We start from the raw sequence: 21,684 nt of genomic DNA, 5'->3' as shown, positions 1-21,684 counted from the left end.
AGGGTGAACGCTGCCTCTGAAATATTCGGCTACTTCTGTGTGTGTGTGTGCGGAGCCTCTCAGGTCACTGGCTCCAGCCTAAAGGGGAACTGAGGCCAGAGACACCAGGGTGGGGGGATGCTCAGGGCAGGTGACGATGAGGGAACCTGTTGGATCACCTGAGAGGAGCCAGTAGAAGTGAAATCGCACCATGTCTTGTCAACGTCCAAGGAGAAGAAATGCTTACGTGAAGGCCAGTTCAGTGGTTCTGGCATTTTTTCATAAGTTATTTGGGGGACAGCATGCCTTCATCCTGGGCCATCAGGAAATGGTCCATCTCAAACATGGCCCACTGACTCTCATGCAGGTTGAAGGTGAGACCCTTGAGAAGGATGAGCACGGCTGGGGGTCGTGGTAGGGGTGGACCCAGGTGTGAGCACTGTGGTGTCCCCAGCACCATAGGGGCTCAGGGTAATGGCACAACTCGCCAAACCATGTGTTGCAGTAGTTGAGCCATGTTTCTAAACGCAGTGGACATCAGAGGTCCTCACTGGCCACATCTGGTTAATAGAAGGACAGATTCTGGCCTTAGAGCAGGAAGGCTCTGGAATGGGGGGAGTGGTAACCTGGATAACTGTTGATACCGTGAATCCAGCAGCACGTGAAGCTCTGTGTCTCTCCCTGCTAGCACCCTGCCCTGGATGGTCGCCGCCGTCCAGGTTCTTACTTTGCATGTCTGAACTCTAGTGAGAGCAAGCTAGTAGGAGTCTGTATTGATAGGAGGGATGCTGTGTATATTGTAGGCACTCAATGAACATCTGTTGTGTGAACGGATAAAAATCATTAGAGTAGCCAGTGAGTTTCTGGCTAAGCATGATTCACAGGAATTTAAAGCTAAGACCAACGGGGCCAGAACCCCAGTAGCCTCTTTATTATTGTGGCCTAAGAAATCGGCCCTGTTAACCAGCCAGGTTGGATTCCCCCAACCTCAGCGTGGCTTAACACTGCGATCTTTCGGAGCTGCAGAAACAGTTTCCGCCAGCTTGCTCTTGTTCTGGCGCTGTCCAGGATTAGGGCTGCGGGCTGGAAGTTTTGGTGGGAAGAGCCGAACTGTGGGGGTGAGAGGAGAGAGGGTGCCACTTCAGAAGGAAGCTGAAGTTCTCAGTGTTAACGTGCAGTTTTCATTTTGTGTGAAAATGATGTTTGTGTGTTTGCACCGATACGTTTCTGTTCTCTGATCTTAGACACTTAGCACAGGGTCTTGATCTACATTGATCACTTTTTATGACTTGAACTGGCAATTCCCCCCCCCCCGCCCCCCGCCAGGGATGAGACCTAACCAGGGTGTTCAGGAAGCCATTAAGGAAAAATATGTAACCTCACTCATTCCCAAACTCAACTGTTCGGTCTTAGCAGTGCTTGGATAACAGACTTTCAAGCATAATTAATTCAAGTCCTATTTAACGTGGCCTTGGTGGTTCTTCACAGCAGCTATTGACCCAAAAGCAGCATTTGGAGCAGCAAGAGGAGAAAGACCGCCTGGGCCATTTGTGCTGAGTTTGTGAGGGTGGCATTGTTACCCTCAGTCACTTGGCTCTTTGGGTGGCTTCTGGAGGGTTGAGGACGTGCAAACGCTCGGATCCTTACACTTGAAGAAGAAATTTTCCTTTGTTGTTTTGCCTAATTCCCAGGGTGACTCTTTGAAGTGGCCAGTGGTAAATATGTCTCAATGTGTCTTTCTTGATTAAAAGTAACGGTGCAAAGAATTGGCTTCCTAGTTGCCACGTGGGATGGAGAAGGGGCTGTGAAGAGTAGGACACGTAATTAAGTTTCACTCCCCGCACGTCTGCAACCCGCACACCCACCCACCCAACGCCTAGTTGGCTTTCTAAGCTTTGGAATTTGGAAGTCCTTCAAACACACTCAGGGCGAACAGAATCTGTACCCTCTTTAGTCCGTCTTGAAGTCCTCCAAGGTCACCCTGACTGCTGTTCCACTTTGCCATAAGGAAGGGAACTGAAATGTAAAATAACTCCTTAGGCCTCTAGGATTTAAGGACTACCCAACAGGAAGTGTGCTTCTCAAACCTTCAGTTGAGTACAATGAAGCTGTTGAGGAGGAAACTCTGTGATGGAATCGCCATCTACAGCGTACTTTCCAAATAGGGAGCTAGGGAGATGCCGGCCACACACCACCTTGAGGGTATCAGCCAAGGCGCCCCCTTCCTGAGGCCTGGGGAAGACCCCGTGCACTGGCTTTCCACCCCGCTTGGTGCACTTGCCAATGGCTGGGGCTGTACAGCCTCCATTCCTGCTTTATTTAGTGGTGCCTCTTGCTCCCTGCTGCTTGAAAAGCTGTTTATGCTAACGAGCCAGGGAAGATCTGAAGACCTCGCTGTGCCTGCACTGGTGAGAGGCCCTGTGTGTGTGTGTGTTGCCCCATTAATGAGCCTTCGAAGGGCAACCCTTGTTTGTCTTGTCATGGTGCCAACTCCGGAGCCTTGTGCCAGAGTGCGCTGCTGATGGCGAGCCTGCCATGTGGCGTTCTTCCTGCCGGGAGGAAAACACACTCCTTTTTCAGAGAGTCATTTTGGAGATGCGCGCTGAGGGAGACTTTCCTTCCCCAAGGCCATCTCTCCCCTCATCCTTCCCAGGCTTCCCGATCATCCCTGAGCAACAGGTGGCAGTTAGCAGAGAGCAGGAGTTCCTGTATCCGGGAAGGTTGGATGGGGTTTCCCAGGTGCTGCCATGGGACCAGAGAAAAGCAGCTAACAGGTTATTCATTTGTTCTCGCATACATCTGATCTATACAAAAGAAAGCTTAAGGCCCGTGGCTGCTTCTACCTGCATCCTGGAAATAGCAAGTGCAAACAAAGAATGTGCTCAACTCAGTTTCTCTTGGGTCTGTGCAGCTTGAACCCCCGCAGTTTCTCCTGCTATTCAAATTAAATGTTCTGCTGACCAAGAACTACTTCATAGGAACCTCTTACCCTAGTGAGCCTAGCGCTGATAGCTCTTTCCATGAGGCAGAAACCTTGTCCATACCTGATTCCCCTCACTCTCCCCTTGAAACCCAGAATTATATTTAGGGACTTGCTTGGCTGCCTGGATTTCTGTTTCGTTGACCGTCTATTTAAGGTGGCTGTAATGAGGGCCGCCTCTGTAGACTTCAGAGCTTTTGGATATTTGGAATAGGAAATAATAAATCACAAAATACTGAGGTACTCAGGTGTCGTACCTGAGCCTCAGAATTAGGATGAATGGGTCTTTGGTGATCAATTATATGTAACGTTCAGATCAACACGCTCCCACTAACGTTATTTAAGATGTATCCTAGAGGGAGGGAGTGCTCTTTCTAATCAAGCTAATCATGTTTTAATTAAGTTAAAACTCAATCAAGTTTTTTATCCATCCTGCACGCTTTTAGCACTGTGCTAGGAGATGAACAGAATTATAAGCTGATGTTTGCCTTCAAGCAGCTTATCGTCCATTTGTAGAGATAAAAGTACCCAAGCTGCAGCAAGGAGGGAACGTTTTAGTGTCAGTGTGGTGGTAATTACTGTCGGAGTTCAGAGAGGAGAGAGTTTTGTGGGTTTGAGTGACAGGAGGGGAGTTTATTGCCTCCGTGGAACTGGAGCTTGTGCTTCTTAAAGGACGTCCAAGGTTTGGATAAATGTTGAGGAAGAGAGAGAACGTCCACAGGGCCTGGGGCTGCAGAAACAGAGGCAAGAATGTGACGATGGGGAGGAGACCCTGCTGTTGGGGAAGTGAGAGAGCTGATTGATTAATAGTGTGGTGGCCGATTTCAGAGTGTTTTAAAACCAGTCTGGAGAGCATCAGTTTGAATATGAGTATCTGCTGTCTCTTGCCTGGGACGGGCACTGGGCGAATATGACGGCGGGAAGGCCAGAGTGATCTTCCCTTTCTGTTTTCTGGAATCAAAGATGGTACCGAGAGTTCCATCTGGGGAGCCCAGGGCATTCAGTGAGGGGCAGTTCCACTTGGACATGTCGAGCCACGCTGAGTGTGGAGTGATGGAAGGCTAGCCGCTTGCAGACATCTTGCGGTCTGCTGAAAGTATGAGATGCATATTCAAGCGATAAGTCAGGAATGGAAATTTTTGTTTTGGGAGTCAACTCATAATTTCAGTAATTGAAACCACAGAAGTAGTTAAGGTAGTTGAGGTACAGAGATAAGAGCAGAGAGCCAAGGGGGAAGAAAGAATGATGGTGGTTAAATACTATAGAACAGAGAGGAGAGACTTCTGTGGGTTAATGTAAGAGGGAATTTTATCGAATAACTGGAAAAGTGCATCCATGGAGGGCTGAAGGGATGGGAAGAGGGGCAGGCAGGGTAGAGGTTGGAGAGGTAGGAGGAGAGCCAGAAAACCATGTCAGAGAAGTGAAGGGGGGAGAAGATTTCAAGGGGACAGTCAGCAGTTTTGAATGCAGGGGAGATTGAAGAGTATTGAAGAGAGGAAAAGAGGAACAACTATTGGTTACCCCAAGAAGGGCATTGGTGACCTTGGAGAGAGGGCCGAATCTTGGAGACATGGGGCCTTCTGACCCCCCTGAAGCAGTGTCTAGCGCCCCCTCCGGAGAGCCTGAGCCTGTATTCTGGGGTGGGGCCCAGTGTCTCTGTGTATCTCCGCTCAGCTCTGTGGTTGGGTGTGCTGCACAGCAAAGCTTGAGAACTGTTGCCGTGAGGCGGTCCAGCTCCCGCTACGCACACAGAGCTGGAGGAGCCAGCTGGCTTTAGAAGATTAGAGTCAGGGAAGTGAAGCCATGGGCACAGTCCTCTCGCTTAAAGGAGCTGAGATCCAAGGGAAGGACGAAGCAGCATTGTGTGCCTGGCGGTGTGAGTGGTCAGGCTTCCATTCAGGAGCTCACGTGGGAGTGGAATATGGTGGCCAGTCAAGTGGGACGGGTGGCCAGTAAAACCCTATGAAGCCCTCTTATTAATCATCATGGAAAGGGCAACACACCCCTGCCGTAGAAGTAACAGGCAATTAACAAAAGAAATAGAAATTGCCAATAAGTATCTGCAGATGGGTTCTCTCTTACTAGCAAAAAATGTATGTTAAAATGAGATGCCGTTTCTTGCCTGCCAAATTTACATTTCTTTTTTAACAAAATAATACCCACTATTGATGAGGGTGCAGGAAAATTGAGGCTCGTGTGCCAATGAGCATGAGTTGGAAAGGCTTTCCTAGAGGGCCATTTGGCCTATGCCGGGGAGCCTGAAATATTCCTAGCTTTTGAGCCAGCAGTTACACTTCCAGAAATACGTCCTAAGAAAATAGAGATGGAATGTTATGGGTGAAAGCCTAGGTTTTAAAGTAGGAAGGAAGGCTTACCTGCTTTCGAAGGCTGACTTAGCTAGTATGTGACTTGTTTTTAACCCTCTAACCCTCAATTTCCTCATCTGTAAAATGGGCTGTTGAAAGGATCGAATGAAATGATGTCTATTTAAAAAGTGCTTAGAACCATGCCTAGCCCTACTAAGAGGGTAGTAATAGAGCTGCTACTTATTTTTATTATTTTGTTATTATATATGCACAAAGATTTATGAGAGTTTATTGCAGCGTTAACAGCAAAATATTAGGGATTGCCTAAATGTCCAGTAATAGAGCTTAGTGAAATTATGCTATGTCCATAGGATGCAGTATGTATGCACGCATTAATTCTAAGTTACGAAGAATGTTTCATGTCATGGGAACAGTTTAATGCCTAAATTAAGTTAAAGGGGCAGTCCACTTAAGGAGCAGTGTGATCTGAGGTTGGTAAAGATGTGTTAACTATCGATACATAGAAGAAAAAAACCTAAAAATTTTCTACCTCCCAGTGGCTCTCTGGCTGGTGGGATTATAGGTGATTTTTATTTCAGCTATTGAGCTTTTCTGCACATACCCCCAAATTTTTAAAATACCAAGTTCATACTCCTTTAGTAAGAAGAAATTATTTAAAATAAGTCTAACATGATGAGATGCCAGAATGAAACTGTAACGGGCCAGATGGTACATTTTACATCATTTCCTAGCTTTTGCTCCACAGCCCAGTAGGAAAAACAGAGAGATCAGAAATGGGATCTTTTAAGAGGGATTTTTAGGAAATCAGAGATGAAAAGTTTTGGGTGCTGGCAAAAGAAGGCACTGAAGTAGTACACTCAGTGGGGGAAGGTATCCAGTTCAGTGGGGAAAGCACTGAGGGATGGGCGAGGACGGAGAGGCTGAGATACGCACCTGTCAGGTAGGAGGGGCAGTTGATGCAAGAGGGAAGTTAAAGGGGCTGCATTTGGTGGAAGGAGGGGCTGCTTCACATCTGGGAGGAGGGGGGATCCATGTGTTATGGTGCATAAATCCAGGTCAGGAGAGAACCATTCAGGCCAGAGGTGGACAAAGGATGCTGGCCTGTAGTTCTCAGGATATGGTAGAGAGGTCTCAGGGTAGACACTGAGGTAAGTACCTAAGTGTTGGGATAGCTGGTTAAATTGCCCCAAATCCTTTTTTTTTTTTTTTTTTTAAGAAAAACGCAGAGAATTAAGTAATAGCTGAGTCATTTCATTTTTCGTTACTGTATTCCTGGGTTTGGTGTTTTTGAACTGTGAGTGTGTCCGTGTGTATAGTAACAAATTCTCTTCCCCTAAATACCAGCTCATCTCTCCCAACACCCGCAGCCTGGGCTCCTAGACCTGGCTCTGCTTATGATCTCACGGCTCCACTGGAGCCAGAATAATCACGGTAGTTGTGGATTCCCTGCAGAATGGACTGAGCTAGCAGTTTTCACTTCCAGGCTGATTTATGTTCACGCTGGAAAGAGCACAGATGCACTTATTAGCAAACACGAAGCCCAGGGCCTGGACAATTCTCTGGGCCTTCCGGGCAATGGTCCTCCTGCAACACAAGAGACCTGTTCCAGCATGTGTGTGTTTTCTGACCTCGCCATAGTTACAGAATAATTCTTAAGGCTACTGGGAAATTGCTACCAAGAGGATGGAATCTCACCGATTTATGGTTTAACACTTACTGACTTATACGCAGCAGCAATATACAAATACAGTTATTGTATAAAGCACAGAATGGAATTGGATATGGTTCTTCAGTGGCTTCCAAGCTAAACAGATGAGGATATTATTTCTTTGCCCCTTGAATGAGGTTTCTACTTATCTCAGAATCTAGGTTGCCCTTGGCTTTTTTTTTTTTTTTTTTTTTTTTTGAGGCCAAGGGGATAGTTTATTCATTGTTGTGTATTTCGCTAATGTGTTTTAGTCTAGGTTAAGCAACGCCCACCCTCTGTAGGTTGCTGGGGTTCTTTTCTCCGGTGGCTGCTCCTGCCATTATATTTAGAATTGCTTTTCACCAAGTTAGGGAAGTCTGTCCTGAATCAGGATCATGGGTGTCTTAGTAAATAGAGTGTGTGTTACTTGAAATTCCTCCTGACTTAGAATGGCCGTTTGTCTCCTCCAACCAGGGGGCTCTATCTAGGACCTCTCGGCTGAAGGACAGTTTTCGCTGTCTGTCTGCACCTCCCCGTCCAGCCTCGCAGCCTCCCTCCTTTCATGAAGCTGTGCCAGGAATGGATTTCAGATGAAGATAAGGGAAGGGGATCAGGCTGGGTTGGCTGTTCGTAGGTATTTTGGGAGGTTCAACATGTAGAATTCCTGCACTGGACAATTTCTTTTTTCTTTTTCTTTTGATATAATCTCAGATGTACAAGAAAGTTATAATAATAGGACAAAGAATTCTAACATACCTTTCCTCCAGACCCCTCCCCACCCAAGTTAGCATTTTCTAAGTTCTATTTGTATGTTTGTATTTATGCAGGTCTGTACAGACACACACTCTCACACGTTTTTTACTAAGCAGTTTGAAAATCAAGACATCATGCCCCTTCACCTCTAAATGTATCAGTGTTTATGTCTTAAAAACAAAGATATTCTCTTATATAACCATACTGCAGTTATCAAAATTAGGAAATGAACATTCATCTACTACTATTACCCAATCTACAGATCTTTATCAGATTTTGCAAGTTGTCCCAATTGTACCCTTTATAGGGAAAGAGAGTCCAGATTCTTTATGTTCATTGGTCACGTCTCTTTAGTCCCCTTTAATCTGTCTTTCTGCCTCCTGACTGACATTTCTGAAGAGCCTAGGACATGTTTTTTTAATAGATCTATTTATTTTTATGTATTTATTTATGGCTGCATTGGGTCTTTGGTGCTGCGCGTGGGCTTTCTCTACTTGTGGCGAGCGGGGGCTACTCTTCGTGCTTCTCATTGCGTTGACTTCCCTTGTTGCAGAGCACAGGCTCTAGGGCGCGGGCTTCAGTAGTTGTGGCACGCGGGCTCAGTAGGAGCCTAGGACATTTTGTAGACTGTCCCCAGTTTGGATTTGCCTGATGCTCCCTCCATGATTAGACTCAGGTTTTGCATTTTTGGCAGGCATGTCAGGGAAGGGATGTTGTGTTCTTCTCAGTGTATCCTCTCAGGAGGCACAGGATGGCTCTTTGTCTCATTCCTGGTGATCCTAACTTTGATCACATGGTGAAGGAAGGTGATGTCTGCCAGGTTTCTCCACTGTAGAGTTACTGTTTCTTCTTCTGTAGTTAATAAGTGTCTTGTGGGGAGATACTTTGAGACTGTGTAAATATTCTGTAACTACTCAAACTTTCATCCACCAGTTTTAGTATCCATTGATTCTTTCCTGAATGGGTTATTATGATGATGGTTACCAAATGGTGTTTTTCTAAATCCGTAATTGCCTCTGCATTTGTTAGTTGGATTTCCACCCTAGGCAAGAACTCTCCCTTCTCCAACTTTTTTTTTTTTTTTAATTTATAAAAGTATGGAATCATGGATTCTTATGTTATGTATTGGGTGACAGTTCTTTACTCTCATGTAACTTTCTTGCTCACATTGTCCCAGGTTCAGGCAGTGAGAGCCCCTGCAGCCTGCTCCTGGGTTCTTTGGTGACACTCTCTTCATTCTTAGAGCACTTCCTTATGTTCTGGCTCAGAAAGATGCTCCACGCTCATGCTGCACTCTCCCTGCCCCAGCCCAAGAACCGGCCGGTTCTACAAGGAGACCTGGTTCCATTTAGAGGAGACTGGTTACACCACACATTTCTTCAACTAAGAGGAAAAGAAAGAATGTGTACAGGGATCATCTTTTTTTTATTCCTCTCAAAGTGTTATCATTTCTCCTAATGCCTTAATTTTCCCCATGGTATTTTAAAGCATCTGTTACATCTTGGGTGTGGACAGTACGGAGGTGAATGAGACATGGAACCTCCTCTCAGGCTGCTTTCAGCCTAGTGGCAGAAATAGACCAGTCAACGTATAATTACAGCAGTGCGATAACCCCAGAATCGCAATGTGTCGCCATATGCAAAACACTATGGGATCGCAGAGGAGGAGGTTAAAGCTGATAAAGCTGACTGAGCAACCCTATGGATCACTAGGAATGAATAGAATCTTCGCATTTCAAAGGACCCCAGAGGCTGCCTGATGGAACCTCCGGCCATGGCAAGATGTCTTTTTTCTCCATTCATGAAACCAGAGTCAGCATTCCATTTGGGAGCTTTGATAATCTAGAGAAAGATTTTCATTTATATTGAGTTGAACTCTAATTTTTTATAAATTCCCCCTCATTACTCCTAGTTAAACCCTGAAGCTAAGTAGAAGACGCGGAACTAATCCTCAGTGTACGTGGCAGGCGGGCCTTCGCGTAGCTGAGGATAGTTGTCTTGCCCTGCAATGGGGACCCCTCTTTTCTTTGCTCTTGAGCTGATCGTGGTCAAGCCATTCATTTGTCAGTACCCCCCTTACGAGATTTCCCCATGTGGCTCATAACATTCTTCATGCAGGCAGAGAAAATGATGGGGCTGTGATCCTGCTGAGTTTGAACAGGTAGAGGTACCCCCTGTAGCCCAGAGGCCACATTTACGTCTTTGGTCACCATGTCAGCTTTGGGCTGCCACTGAATTTGTAGTGAAGTAACACCTCCAGGGTTTCTTTGCATGAACTACTGTTAATCCAAGTCTCTTCCGTTCTCTGTTGGTTTTACTGCTTGCCTGAACTGAAATACAAGGCTTCCTATTTATCCTTTCAAAATTTCATCTTGTTTGTTTCAGCCTGTTGTTCCAACTTATTGAGATTTTTTTTTTAAGTCCTGATTCCACTAATTAGCATATTAGTTAGTCCTCTCGACTTTATTTACTTTGCAAATTGGTGTATGTGCTTGGTCTTGTCTGCCCCTCAGGTTGTTGATTTAAGTGAAGGGAACCAGGGATAAGGCAGGAATTAAGGCATGTCCCCAGGCACACTGACCTTTGAGTGGGTACTGTATATCCTCCTCTCCCCCCCCCCCCCCACCCCCGCCACCCCATGCTGCGTGGCATGCAACATCTTACCCCAACCAGGGATCGAACCTTGTGCCGCCTGTAGTGGGAGTGCAGAGTCTTAACCACTGGACTACCAGGGAATTCCCTGAGTGGGTACTTTAGGTAACGGCATCCTCCAGCTTTAAAATCAGGCAGACTTTATTATTTGAAAGACATTTTGCTACCCTAGATACAAAGAAATGATAAACTTTGGGATACGTTATTAAAATCAAAAAGTACCCTCTACTGCATTTCTCAGATCATTGAATCTAAGTGAAGCTGTTTTTCAGTTTATTTTATGTGGATTTTCTTACTGAACCTGCAGCTAATTGCTAATTCCTCAGGACCTTTTTCTCCCCAGATGCTATTCAGCAACTGTCGACTCTGTTCTAAAACTGTGAGGAACTTGCAGTATATAATCTATAACGTATCCTTTTAAATCAAATATATATATTTATATTTACTTTATCCAAAATGATGATACACATCACTCCTTCCCCTTCTCTTGTTTTATATTACTTCTGAGTGCTTTTTCACATTTAACATTGTATTTATTTGTTTGCAGTCTTTTCCCCACAAGAATGTAAGCTGAGACCTGTCTATTGTTGATTCCCTAGCATCTGGCACATAATAGGTGTGCAGTAAATGTTGAGTTAATGAATGAATGAATGAATACATTTTTAGATTTATAGTTTCTGGAATCTGCCTTTTTTTTTCTTGAAAGAAGTCAGGATAATGGGCCTACCATACAGTTCTTTGCAACAGCAAAGAACTTTTATTCCCTTGTCTCCTCTATGAAGATATCCAAGTAAGAGAGTCCATTTTGAACTCTCCTCCCCCTCCACTCCCAAGCAAAAAAAAAAGAAGGGCGTGTGTATGAACTGGCAGTGTTCCATCACATAGCAATCCTGATAGCCCATGATCTTAGAACAGTCCCTGGTACCTAAAGATTGAATGTGAATGTCAGATGTTCTGAAGTTCTCCTTGAGAAACAGACACTAAAGAAAAACATAGCAGAGTGGCAAAGAACACAGACTCCACAGCCAGACTACGGTTTTGTCATTTAGGCTGCATAACTTGAGCAACCTCAGTTTTCCCTTCTTCAAAATGGGGATAAAAATAGCACCCATCTCACTCAGGACTTCTCTGGTGGTCCAGTGGTTAAGACTTCGCTTTCCAATGCAGGGGGTGCAGGTTCAATCCCTGGTCGGGGAGCTAAGATCCCACATGCCTCACAGCCAAAAAGCCAAAACATAAAACAGAAGCAATGTTGTAACAAATTCCATAAAGACTAACAATGGTCCACATCAAAAAAAAAAAAAAAAAATTAAAAAAAAATAGCACCCATCTCATGGAATGTTATGAGCATCGAGGTGGCATTGAACCCACAGGCCTTACCATGATGCCACACACAGGAAGCGATGACTTCCCTTAAGATGATTTTCATTTTAAAAAGCCTTGGGAAATAAAGGCACAAAGGAGGAAATGAAGTAGCCCATAACCTCATCCCTTAGCAATTACCGTTGTAAAATTTTTTGATATAAATCTCATGTATTTCCATATGCAGACCTATATAGGCTTTGTTCACTCAGCATCCTGTGTGATCATTTTCCCATGCCCGTAACTAGTTTCTTTTAAAAATGCTATTTTTTAACATCCTATGGAATGCTATGCACTGTAATTTATTTAGAGAGTACCTTGTTTCCCCAGATTATTTCCATCTCTTTTTTTTGTTATGAACATTGTGATGAATAATCTTATATCTCTATGCATATCTTGGATTGTTTCCTGGAATGGGGGAATTGCTGAGTCAAAGGGCATGTACATTTTTGAGGCTTTTGATACCCACTGCCAAATCGCCTTCAGGAAGCCGGTGCTCATCGAGTCCCCCTCCAGAAGACCAGGGAGTCCCCGGGAGCCCTCCAGTTTACTGCTCTCTGGCGATGCTGCATGGGTTATTCACGAGGCGGGGGGCAACAGTTTCTCGCTGTCTCTGCTCTCTCTTTGTTTTTCTTTTCTTCCCCTTTGTTTCCTTTCTTGGTTTTCTGCCAAACTGCCTCTTGTGAAAGGACCGCCTAATTAACCCTGTGCTAATTAACAATTTAAAATTACACAGTGCGACTGTTCATGTTTAATTCTCCAGGAGCTGGCGCACCAGTGGAGCCCCTCCCCTTCCGAGTGACTGCACCTCCCGCCCCGGCTTCCCTGTAACTGTTGCGTGGAGCCCAGTTCTGTCTCCTTAAGGGAATGGGATAAAGCTGTCACATCACATCTTCTCAGTTGAAAGAGGGAGATGGGGGGGTGGTGGCGCCCAGGATGACAGGGTGGAGTTTTATCATTTTAAACCATCTTTGAAAAATAAAGACCGATATTGGCAAAGATGCAGGGGCTTTACAGGTAGGTTCCAAGGAAACTATAACTTGTGAGAGAAGACGTTAGAACTTTTCTGTGCAAGATGACTTCTCACACGGCAGAGGGAGGTGCCCAGCAGAGAGTGCGAGGCTAGATCCCTCCCGTCTCTTCCCTTTAACTCTCTTACTGGAGAGATGTGCTCAATTGAAATCTAACTGAATTCTTAAAACCACACACACACACAAAAACCCTTGCTGAGTACAACACTGGTGGTCATGAGTAGAGCACGTCTGTGTTTGAAGGGGATTTGGGGGTGTAAATGGCGGGAGGGAAGCAGGCTGCAGGAGGGATTGCGGGTGTGTGGTGTGTGAGCTGGCCCTGGCGGTACTGGAGGATGAGGAGGGGTGCAGAGCCGCGGGTATGGGGGCTGTGAGAGCACGGGGACCCGCTGGATTCCCAGGCTGCCCTCCGTAACTGAAGATCATTGATTTTACGGGAAACCGTGTTTACAGACAGAGTGCCGATCGACCTGCTGAGTTGACTTCTGCCTCCTTAAGTAAGAACTATCTTTTTCTTATTGACTGGCTGATAAACAGAGTGAAAGGAGCTGCCGGCCGGGTAGGAGGGTGGTAGAGGGCCTGAGGTCCTGGAGCTGAAGGATGGGGCAGGGCTAAGAGATTTCTTCATCTCTGTGCTCCGGTCCCCTCTTGGCCACCCGCATCCCTGCGCTTCCCAGGGACTGGTGGGCGGGCCCAAGACTGACCCTGCCTGGTTACCTAGCAGTGCAGGTCCCAGGCATGGAGGAGCTGGTGGTCTGGTGAAGATGTTGTAAAATAGAGCGTGTCTCACTCAAGCTTTAATAATGCACATCCCCTGGGCATTTGTATTAAAAATGCAGATTCTGATCTGAGAGTCTGCGTTTCTCACAGGCTCACTGGTGAGCTCACTGGCCCTGGACCACACGTGACTTAGCAGAGTTGTAAGAGCTTCTGATTGCCCTGGCCAGCAAGCATTGAAAGGAAACCCAGAACTGGTGCCTGAGGTCCAGAGTGGGATCCTTCTTTCCCACCAGCATCTCAGTGGGCTGTCGCCCCTGCAAATGAGTGGTCCCCTGTGTGTCCCCTCGCATGGGGCTAGCGTCACCGTGACGGGCGCATCTGTCTTTGCCTATAAGGTCATCTTTTCTTGACACCTTTTGCTGAGGAATAGAAAACAAAGTTAGGTGAGTTTTTAGAAGTCCCAATCCCTTAGCTGGATGATTTGTGGAGGAGGAAGAAGAAGAGAGCAGAGCAAGAAAAGCCCACCAATTAATTGGTAAATGCTTGCAGGTTTCTTAGCCCAGTCCAGGCTGGAGAGGAGATTGGCTTTGCTGTCGATACACAAGTCCCTGGCGAAGCATCAAAGCTGTTCTCCTTTATCAATCGTGGCCTCCCCTTCCCGCATGTTCCTGTAACTTACCAAGCATTTATGACATTGATTTTACAATCGGGCTGTTAACCCTCCCGCCCCTTCAGGCCTGCCAACCTTTTTGGCCTGAGCTGTCAATCAGATGTCATCCAGCCAGTTATGTGCGTCCTTAGGAAGAGCCACCCTGGATTCTCACCTGTATCCCAGCTGAGCCTTGCGAGGAAGTCTCATTGCATTTGCTGTTTGGTTTGGTGAGGTTATCTTTGTTTAAAGTCAATATGTCTTTTCTAAGGCACACGGAACCTTGTTGTAATGGAGTTTGAGGTTATATGCTGAGAGGTGGTGTGTGTGTGTGTGTTTTAAACAAAACGTGACCCATTCTTCCAAAAAGTTGTTTCTCCTGAGACTTCTGGTAAATCTGCCTCCCCCGTCTTTTCCTGAGGGGGAGCTATTGGCTCACTGTGCAGGCGAGAATCAAGCAATGAAAAAAGAGTGGGAAGATGGGGGTTGGTGGGGAGGGAGACCAAACCCAGCCAAAACCTTCATCCACTGTGTGTGAATGAGATGGTGGGTGGAGAAGCAGCCAAGTGTTCTCCTGGAAGGAGGTGTGGCGGGAGGGTGGCCTGGGATTTGCAGCGAATGTTCAGGGCCGTGCGAGGCGCTGAGTCGCCTGCTGGAGTGGGGCCGGACGGAAGAAATACTCCTGTGATGTTGTTGCCACAGGAGCAGAGCGGTGGCGGGTGATCTGATGTCTCCCTCCCCAGGGACGCAAGGTCTCAGAGGGCAAATTCAGCTTAGTGGCACTTTGGAGTCGGAAACGGAAAAGCCCCAGGGCTGAAGGACAGCTGCTTTGGGTAGCGACTAATAACTAAGAGGCAGGTGTGGAGCGGGGGCTGGCGGAGCCCAGCTGCCATCTCGGCTCGCCGCGAAGATCCTTGACAGCAGAAACCACCCAGCCAGTGGTGAACAGACAGGCTCACCCAGACAGGGCGAGATCCTCTCTGCTGGTGGGGAGTCGGCCCGTTGAGAGTCTGGGCGGTTCTTCTTAGAAACATCAAGCTCACGTTTTGCACCTACATATTTTGAGTCTGAAACCAGCTGAGTCACAAGCAAGGGTGTTCTGTGGGTTGTAGGGAGGGGATGGGAATTGGGAGATCCGCCTTCCTCAGTGCCCAGATGGCATTGCCTCGTTTTTAGATTTAGGCCCTCAGTTTTACTGCTTGTAAAATGGGACGATGTTTCCCAGACTCGGAGAGGATGAATGCAGCCGTGGGCCCTTTTGGGGGCTTCGCAGAGCTCGTCCAGGCCTGCATGCTTGCCCTTGAGCCCCGTAGTCCTCAACGCTTTTCCGTGAGCTTCTCAAACTAGAAATCTGCTCAGTAAGAGCAACAGCACAGCTTCGCCTCTAAATCAAACGGCGTATCCCCTCCCAGGTTCATGATCCTTCCTCGAGGGCTGCGAAGTCTTCCTCCTCCGTCTGTCCGTCCCCGGCGTCCCCCGGGCCCCCAGACAGTGCGGGCAGCCGGCGTGGCTTTGTGCTGTGATCTGTGTGCGGCGGGGCCGCTGTTCTGCGTCCTCGGCGGGGCCTGGCAAGTTGATGCGGTCCTCCTCCTCCCCTGTGGCTCGTCGCCCCGCCCCGACTCTGACGCTGTGCTTGCAAAGAACACAGATTCGAACCCGTCTCCAGGGGTAGAGCTGCCGACAGTCTGAAGACAAAGAGGGATTCTCCTGATGCCCCTTTCCCCGCACCTCCACCCCCTCTCCTGCCACGCACACCAGCCGTGACACCCAGGGGCGCCGCCCACCCTCTGCGCCTCGACGGGGTGGGGCGACGGCCGGGGTCCCCACTGCCCTGCGGTCTCTGTTGTGGGTGTGGACAGAAGCCTGTTAGAGCGCTCTGTGTGGGACCTTAGCCTCGGCCCTCCTAACCTCTTTCCTTTCTCTCTCTCTTCCCCCTCTCTCCCTCCTCTCCCCCTTGCCTCCGCCCTTCAGGTCCGATCCGTACTGGGTGCAATGAAAGCTCCACGCAGGCCTTACCATGGAAGGCTGTGACTCGCCTGTCGTCTCGGGGAAGGACAATGGGTGCGGTATCCCTCAGCACCAGCAATGGACTGAACCCAACAGCGCCCACCTCCCCGACAAACCCAGTAGCATGGAGCAGTCCGCAAGCGAGAGCCACGGGCCCCTGGACGGCCTGAGGGCCCCCTTCAATGAGCGCCTCGCGGAGGGCACTGTCCCGGCCGGCCCTGCGGCCGAGCCCACCGGCAAGGAGGTCAGCTGCAACGAGTGCTCGGCCTCCTTCGCCAGCCTCCAGACCTACATGGAGCATCGCTGCCCCGGCGCGCGCCCCCCGCCGCCCCTGCGGGAGGAGAGCGGGGGCGACAGCAGCGAGGAGGGCGACGAGGAGAGTGACGTGGAGAACCTGGCCGGGGAGATCGTGTACCAGCCGGACGGCTCGGCCTACATCGTCGAGAGCCTGAGCCAGCTGACCCCGGGCGGGGGCGGGGGCGGGGGCGGCAGCGGACCCCTCCCGTCGCTCTTCCTGAACTCTCTCCCCGCCTCGGCGGGCAAGCAGGGGGACCCTTCCTGCGCTGCGCCCGTCTACCCACAGATCATCAACACTTTCCACATAGCCTCATCCTTCGGGAAATGGTTTGAGGGCCCAGACCAGGCTTTCCCGAATACCTCAGCCCTGACGGGGCTCAGCCCCGTCCTGCACAGCTTCCGCGTATTTGACGTGCGACACAAAAGCAACAAGGATTACCTGAACAGTGACGGCTCTGCCAAAAGCTCCTGCGTATCCAAAGATGTTCCCAACAATGTGGACCTGTCCAGATTTGATGGCTTCGTGCTCTATGGCAAGAGGAAGCCCATCCTGATGTGTTTCTTGTGCAAACTCTCCTTCGGGTACGTCCGTTCGTTTGTGACCCATGCGGTGCACGACCATCGAATGACCCTGAGTGAAGACGAGCGGAAACTTCTTAGCAATAAGAACATCTCCGCTATCATCCAAGGGATCGGCAAAGACAAGGAACCCCTTGTAAGTTTTCTGGAACCAAAAAACAAAAACTTTCAACTCCCTTTAGTTTCCACCGCTAACCTCATAGGCCCCGGACACAGTTTTTATGGTAAATTTAGTGGCATTCGAATGGAAGGGGAGGAGGCTCTCCCAGCCGGCCCTGCCGCCGGCCCCGAGCAGCCCCAGGCTGGTATCTTGACCCCCAGCACCCTCTTGAACCTTGGCGGGCTCACCAGCTCAGTCCTGAAGACCCCCATTACCTCAGTCCCCCTGGGGCCTCTGGCCTCCAGTCCTACCAAATCCTCAGAGGGCAAGGACTCTGGGGCAGCAGCAGGAGAGAAGCAAGAAGTGGGCGATGTGGATTGCTTCTCCGAGAAAGCAGAGCCGGCCGAGGAGGAGGCCGAGGAGGAGGAGGACGAGGAGGAGGAGGAGGAGGTGGAGGAGGAGGAGGACGAGGAGGAGGAAGAGGAGGAGGAGGAGGAGGACGAGGGCTGCAAAGGACTCTTTCCAAGCGAGTTGGACGACGAGCTGGAGGACAGGCCCCCCGAGGAGTCTGGGGCCGCAGCAGGTAGTAGCAGCAAAAAGGACCTTGCTCTCTCAAACCAAAGCATTTCTAACTCCCCCTTAATGCCTAACGTGCTCCAGACCCTGTCGAGGGGCGCAGCTTCTACTAGTTCTAATTCCGCTTCTTCCTTTGTTGTCTTTGATGGTGCGAACAGGAGGAATCGTTTAAGCTTTAACAGTGAGGGCGTCAGGGCCAACGTGGCAGAGGGCGGCAGGAGGCTGGACTTTGCTGATGAAAGTGCCAATAAAGACAATGCCACAGCACCAGAACCAAATGAAAGCACAGAGGGGGACGATGGGGGCTTCGTCCCCCATCACCAGCATGCTGGCTCCTTCTGCGAGCTTGGGGTGGGGGAGTGCCCCTCGGGGAGTGGCGTGGAGTGCCCCAAATGCGACACGGTCCTGGGCTCCTCCCGCTCGCTGGGCGGCCACATGACTATGATGCATTCTCGCAACTCGTGCAAGACACTCAAGTGCCCCAAGTGCAACTGGCACTACAAGTACCAGCAGACGCTGGAGGCGCACATGAAGGAGAAGCACCCGGAGCCGGGGGGCTCCTGCGTCTACTGTAAGAGCGGGCAGCCCCACCCTCGGCTGGCCCGAGGCGAGAGCTACACGTGTGGTTACAAGCCTTTCCGCTGTGAGGTGTGTAACTACTCCACAACTACCAAAGGCAACCTCAGCATTCATATGCAGTCCGACAAGCATCTCAACAACATGCAGAACCTGCAGAACGGAGGGGGCGAGCAGGTCTTCAGCCACACGGCTGGGGCGGCGGCGGCGGCTGCTGCGGCGGCGGCGGCCGCGGCCAGTATCGGCAGCTCCTGTGGGGCCCCCTCGCCCACCAAACCAAAAACCAAACCCACCTGGCGGTGCGAGGTGTGCGATTACGAGACCAACGTGGCCAGGAACCTCCGCATCCACATGACGAGCGAGAAGCACATGCACAACATGATGCTGCTGCAGCAGAACATGACCCAGATCCAACATAACCGCCACCTGGGCCTCGGCAGCCTGCCCTCGCCCGCGGAGGCCGAGCTCTACCAGTACTACCTGGCCCAGAACATGAACCTGCCCAACCTGAAGGTGGACAGCGCGGCCCCAGACGCCCAGTTCGTGATGGGCGGATTCCAGCTGGACCCCGCCGGGCCCATGGCTGCCATGACGCCCGCTCTAGGTGAGGCTGACTCCGTGTGTGTCTGTTCTGAGGATGGGAGTTAAACCGGGGGAAGCTGAGAGCGGGCCGAGATCGTGTTGACTTGGTGGATTCTGTCGAGTCCTGTGGATTTGGGGGATCTTTATTTTCTTGAGAGTTGTTTTGTGCTCGACTTGAGCGTCCAGCCCTCACGTCTTTTTCTCAAGAATCCCTTGAACTCTGTGTGAGCCTGTGGAAGGTGATTTGCGTTCAGCAGAGACGTGGTTGCACCCCGGCTCCGCGGGCCAGGATTAAAATTTAAGTGTTTCCTCTAGTTTTTGGCTTCGGGTCAACTTTCCCTTCTGTTCCCATTCCCCCTTTCTCTGTCCCTTTCTCGATTTGAAAAATTGCCACAATTCCCCTAAACTTTGGGGTTCCATTAAATATTTATTGAAATGTACAGGAAACGGTAGCTGGAGTTTTAAATAGGGACAGTCATCTCCGGAAGAGGAACGGGAAACCGTAGTGTGTCTTATTTAAATAAGCCAAGGCTGTTTCTGAGCTGACTGGGAGCCACCCAGATACGTTTCTCAAAGCTCTCCAGTGTTTTCACCAGGACCTTGATGAAAGAGACGGGTTCTTTCTCTTTCTTACTTTGCATGAGTTGCCAGTGATCAGTATAGTTGGGAATTAGATGACCCTGGGGCACCATGAGGAGTGGTGTGATAGATGAGAGACGACTAAATTCTAAAATTGTAAATTAAAGAAAGCCCAGTTTTAATATCAGATCCCGGTTAACGGAGCCTTTGTTGCCATGGAGAACATGGCCCCATGTTGGAAGACGTGCGTTGGCTGTTCTACCATTGGCTTAATAGAGCTAGAACGGGACCAAGAGGATAGGATTTGAATGCCAAAAGCCATGACTCTTTCTTTGTTTAATTTTTAAAAAAGTATTTCATTGGAGTATAGTTGATTTACAGTGTTGTGTTAGTTTCAGGTGTACAGCAAAGTGAATCAGTTATACATATACATATGTTCACTCTTTTTTTTTTTTTTTGAAGATTCTTCTCCCATTGAGAGTATTGAGTAGAGTTCCCTGTGCTATATACTAGGTCTTTATTAGTTATCTATTTTATACATAGTAGTGTGTATATGTCAATCCCAATCTCCCAATTTATCCCTTCCCACTCCCCCGCACCCCCTGGTAACCGTAAGTTTGTTGTCTACATCCGTGACTCTACTTCTGTTTTGTAAGTAAGTTCATTTGTACCTTTTTCTTAGATTCCACATATAGGCGATACCATATGATATTTGTCTTTCTGTGTCTGACTTACTTCACTCAGTATGACAGTCTCTAGGTCCATCCATGTTGCTGCAGAAGCCATGACTCTTTATGTACAAAGAATCATGACCATTTCTGGGGGAGAGCTTCTGTAGCAAGAAAATGTACAAACCAGTTTCGTGAGGACCAGTGTGATGGTTGGGCCCCTCCTGCCCCAACTACGCGTGCCTCGGACACACACTGCCTGGTCTTCATTCCCTGATCCCGCTAACCTCCTGAGACCAGCAGTGATGTCCTGAATGAAACAGGATACCCTTCCTGACATGGGAGTGAGTTGTTCGCGGCAACAAAGCGTGAGCAAGTGCCTTTATCCTAGGATGGCTTAGGTTCATGCCAGAGGGCTAAACCTCCCCAGTAGGCACGTCTTTATTCGTGTGGTGTTGCAGTGCTAATTGCTGCTGATGAGTTATATTTCACAGCATTTAATTTGTTGTTCCTACCATGCATTTAAATTTGAATCCTTGCTACTTTAATCTTGTTTTCTGTTTTGCAACATTGACCTGTTGATCTTTTCTTACCAAACAATTTGAAGATGTTTTACCCACTGGATAATCATGGATGCATAGAGATCAGTCATCTTATTCGTCCGCAGAGTGAACCACAGGGGATGCACCCCTGGGAGTGGCATCAGTACTCGAAGACTTTTCACTTTTTAAAGCCTATGGGAATTGGGGTTTTCTCGTCTGGAGATTTAAAATCTTGGGGAGGCAGATCTTGGAGTAAATCAAAGATAATGTTAAGTGGAATGAAGACACAGAAAATGGATGGGTTCATACTGGGTCACAATGAAGACTTTTTAATTACCTTGAAAACCAGTAATTCTGACTAAGGCTTGCATTGAGTGGTAGAGAAATAGTTTGCTTTTAACACCTGCTGTCTGTGAGTCTGCGGGGCATCATGCATTCCGGGCAGATGGCAGATGCACATACATAGAGGATCCAGACTTTATTTCTTAAAGAGAATAGAGTGATAGAGTGCTTCCTTCTGAAGACCTTACCCAGGTAGCCAAGGAGGGCCCTGAATTCCCAGTGTCGCTGCTTGTCAGCCGAGGTGAGTCTCTGGAGACCTCCTGTGCCTGCCTTAAGCTACAGGAGCCGTCGAGGTGGAGTGAGGGCGACAGATACTTTGTGCCAGAAGCCGGCGTGGGTATGATAGGACGTGTCCACTTGGACCCACAATTTAAGTCGCATGACCTCTGTAGAAGCCAACGTATGCAAATGAAAAGAGCGTAACTTTCAGTTCTGTCTGCAGCTCAACTGATTCTTCCTTAGGCCGTTTATGAGAAGGCTGTGGGCGTTATTAGGTATTACTGGGCTCTACAGGGGGAAGGTAGTGTGTGTGAACTACACCCTTGCTTACACAGTTAATGTTCGCATACTGCCTTTGACAGAAACTTCTCCTTCCTGTTATCAAACAGATGCTGATCCTGGGGATGCTTTCTTCCCAGAGGCCTTCAGGGAAAAGTTCGGCACCCTTGGTCTGGTCTGGTTGAATTTGCCTCCATTT

At 48.7% G+C, this 21,684-nt stretch overlaps 1 protein-coding gene across 8 annotated transcripts in view; it reads left to right on the top strand.

The window, feature by feature from the left end:
• Positions 1-21,684, top strand: part of ZFHX3 (zinc finger homeobox 3) — a 314,781-nt gene that overhangs the window by 133,748 nt on the left and 159,349 nt on the right. For 6 of the 8 annotated variants that reach the window (XM_057534462.1, XM_057534461.1, XM_057534464.1 and 3 more), the window contains one exon: positions 16,111-18,878. The exons of the other annotated variants lie outside the window; for them this stretch is intronic. In XM_057534462.1, the coding sequence (XP_057390445.1) occupies positions 16,157-18,878 (2,722 nt within the window). In that variant the 5' untranslated portion in view covers positions 16,111-16,156. The remainder of the gene's footprint in view (positions 1-16,110; positions 18,879-21,684) is intronic. 8 annotated transcript variants of the gene reach the window in all.

The sequence above is a fragment of the Balaenoptera acutorostrata genome, chromosome 19 (assembly GCF_949987535.1).
Source record: "Balaenoptera acutorostrata chromosome 19, mBalAcu1.1, whole genome shotgun sequence".
Classification (NCBI taxonomy): Eukaryota; Metazoa; Chordata; class Mammalia; order Artiodactyla; family Balaenopteridae; genus Balaenoptera; species Balaenoptera acutorostrata.
This window is presented reverse-complemented; position numbering and strand designations above follow the sequence as displayed.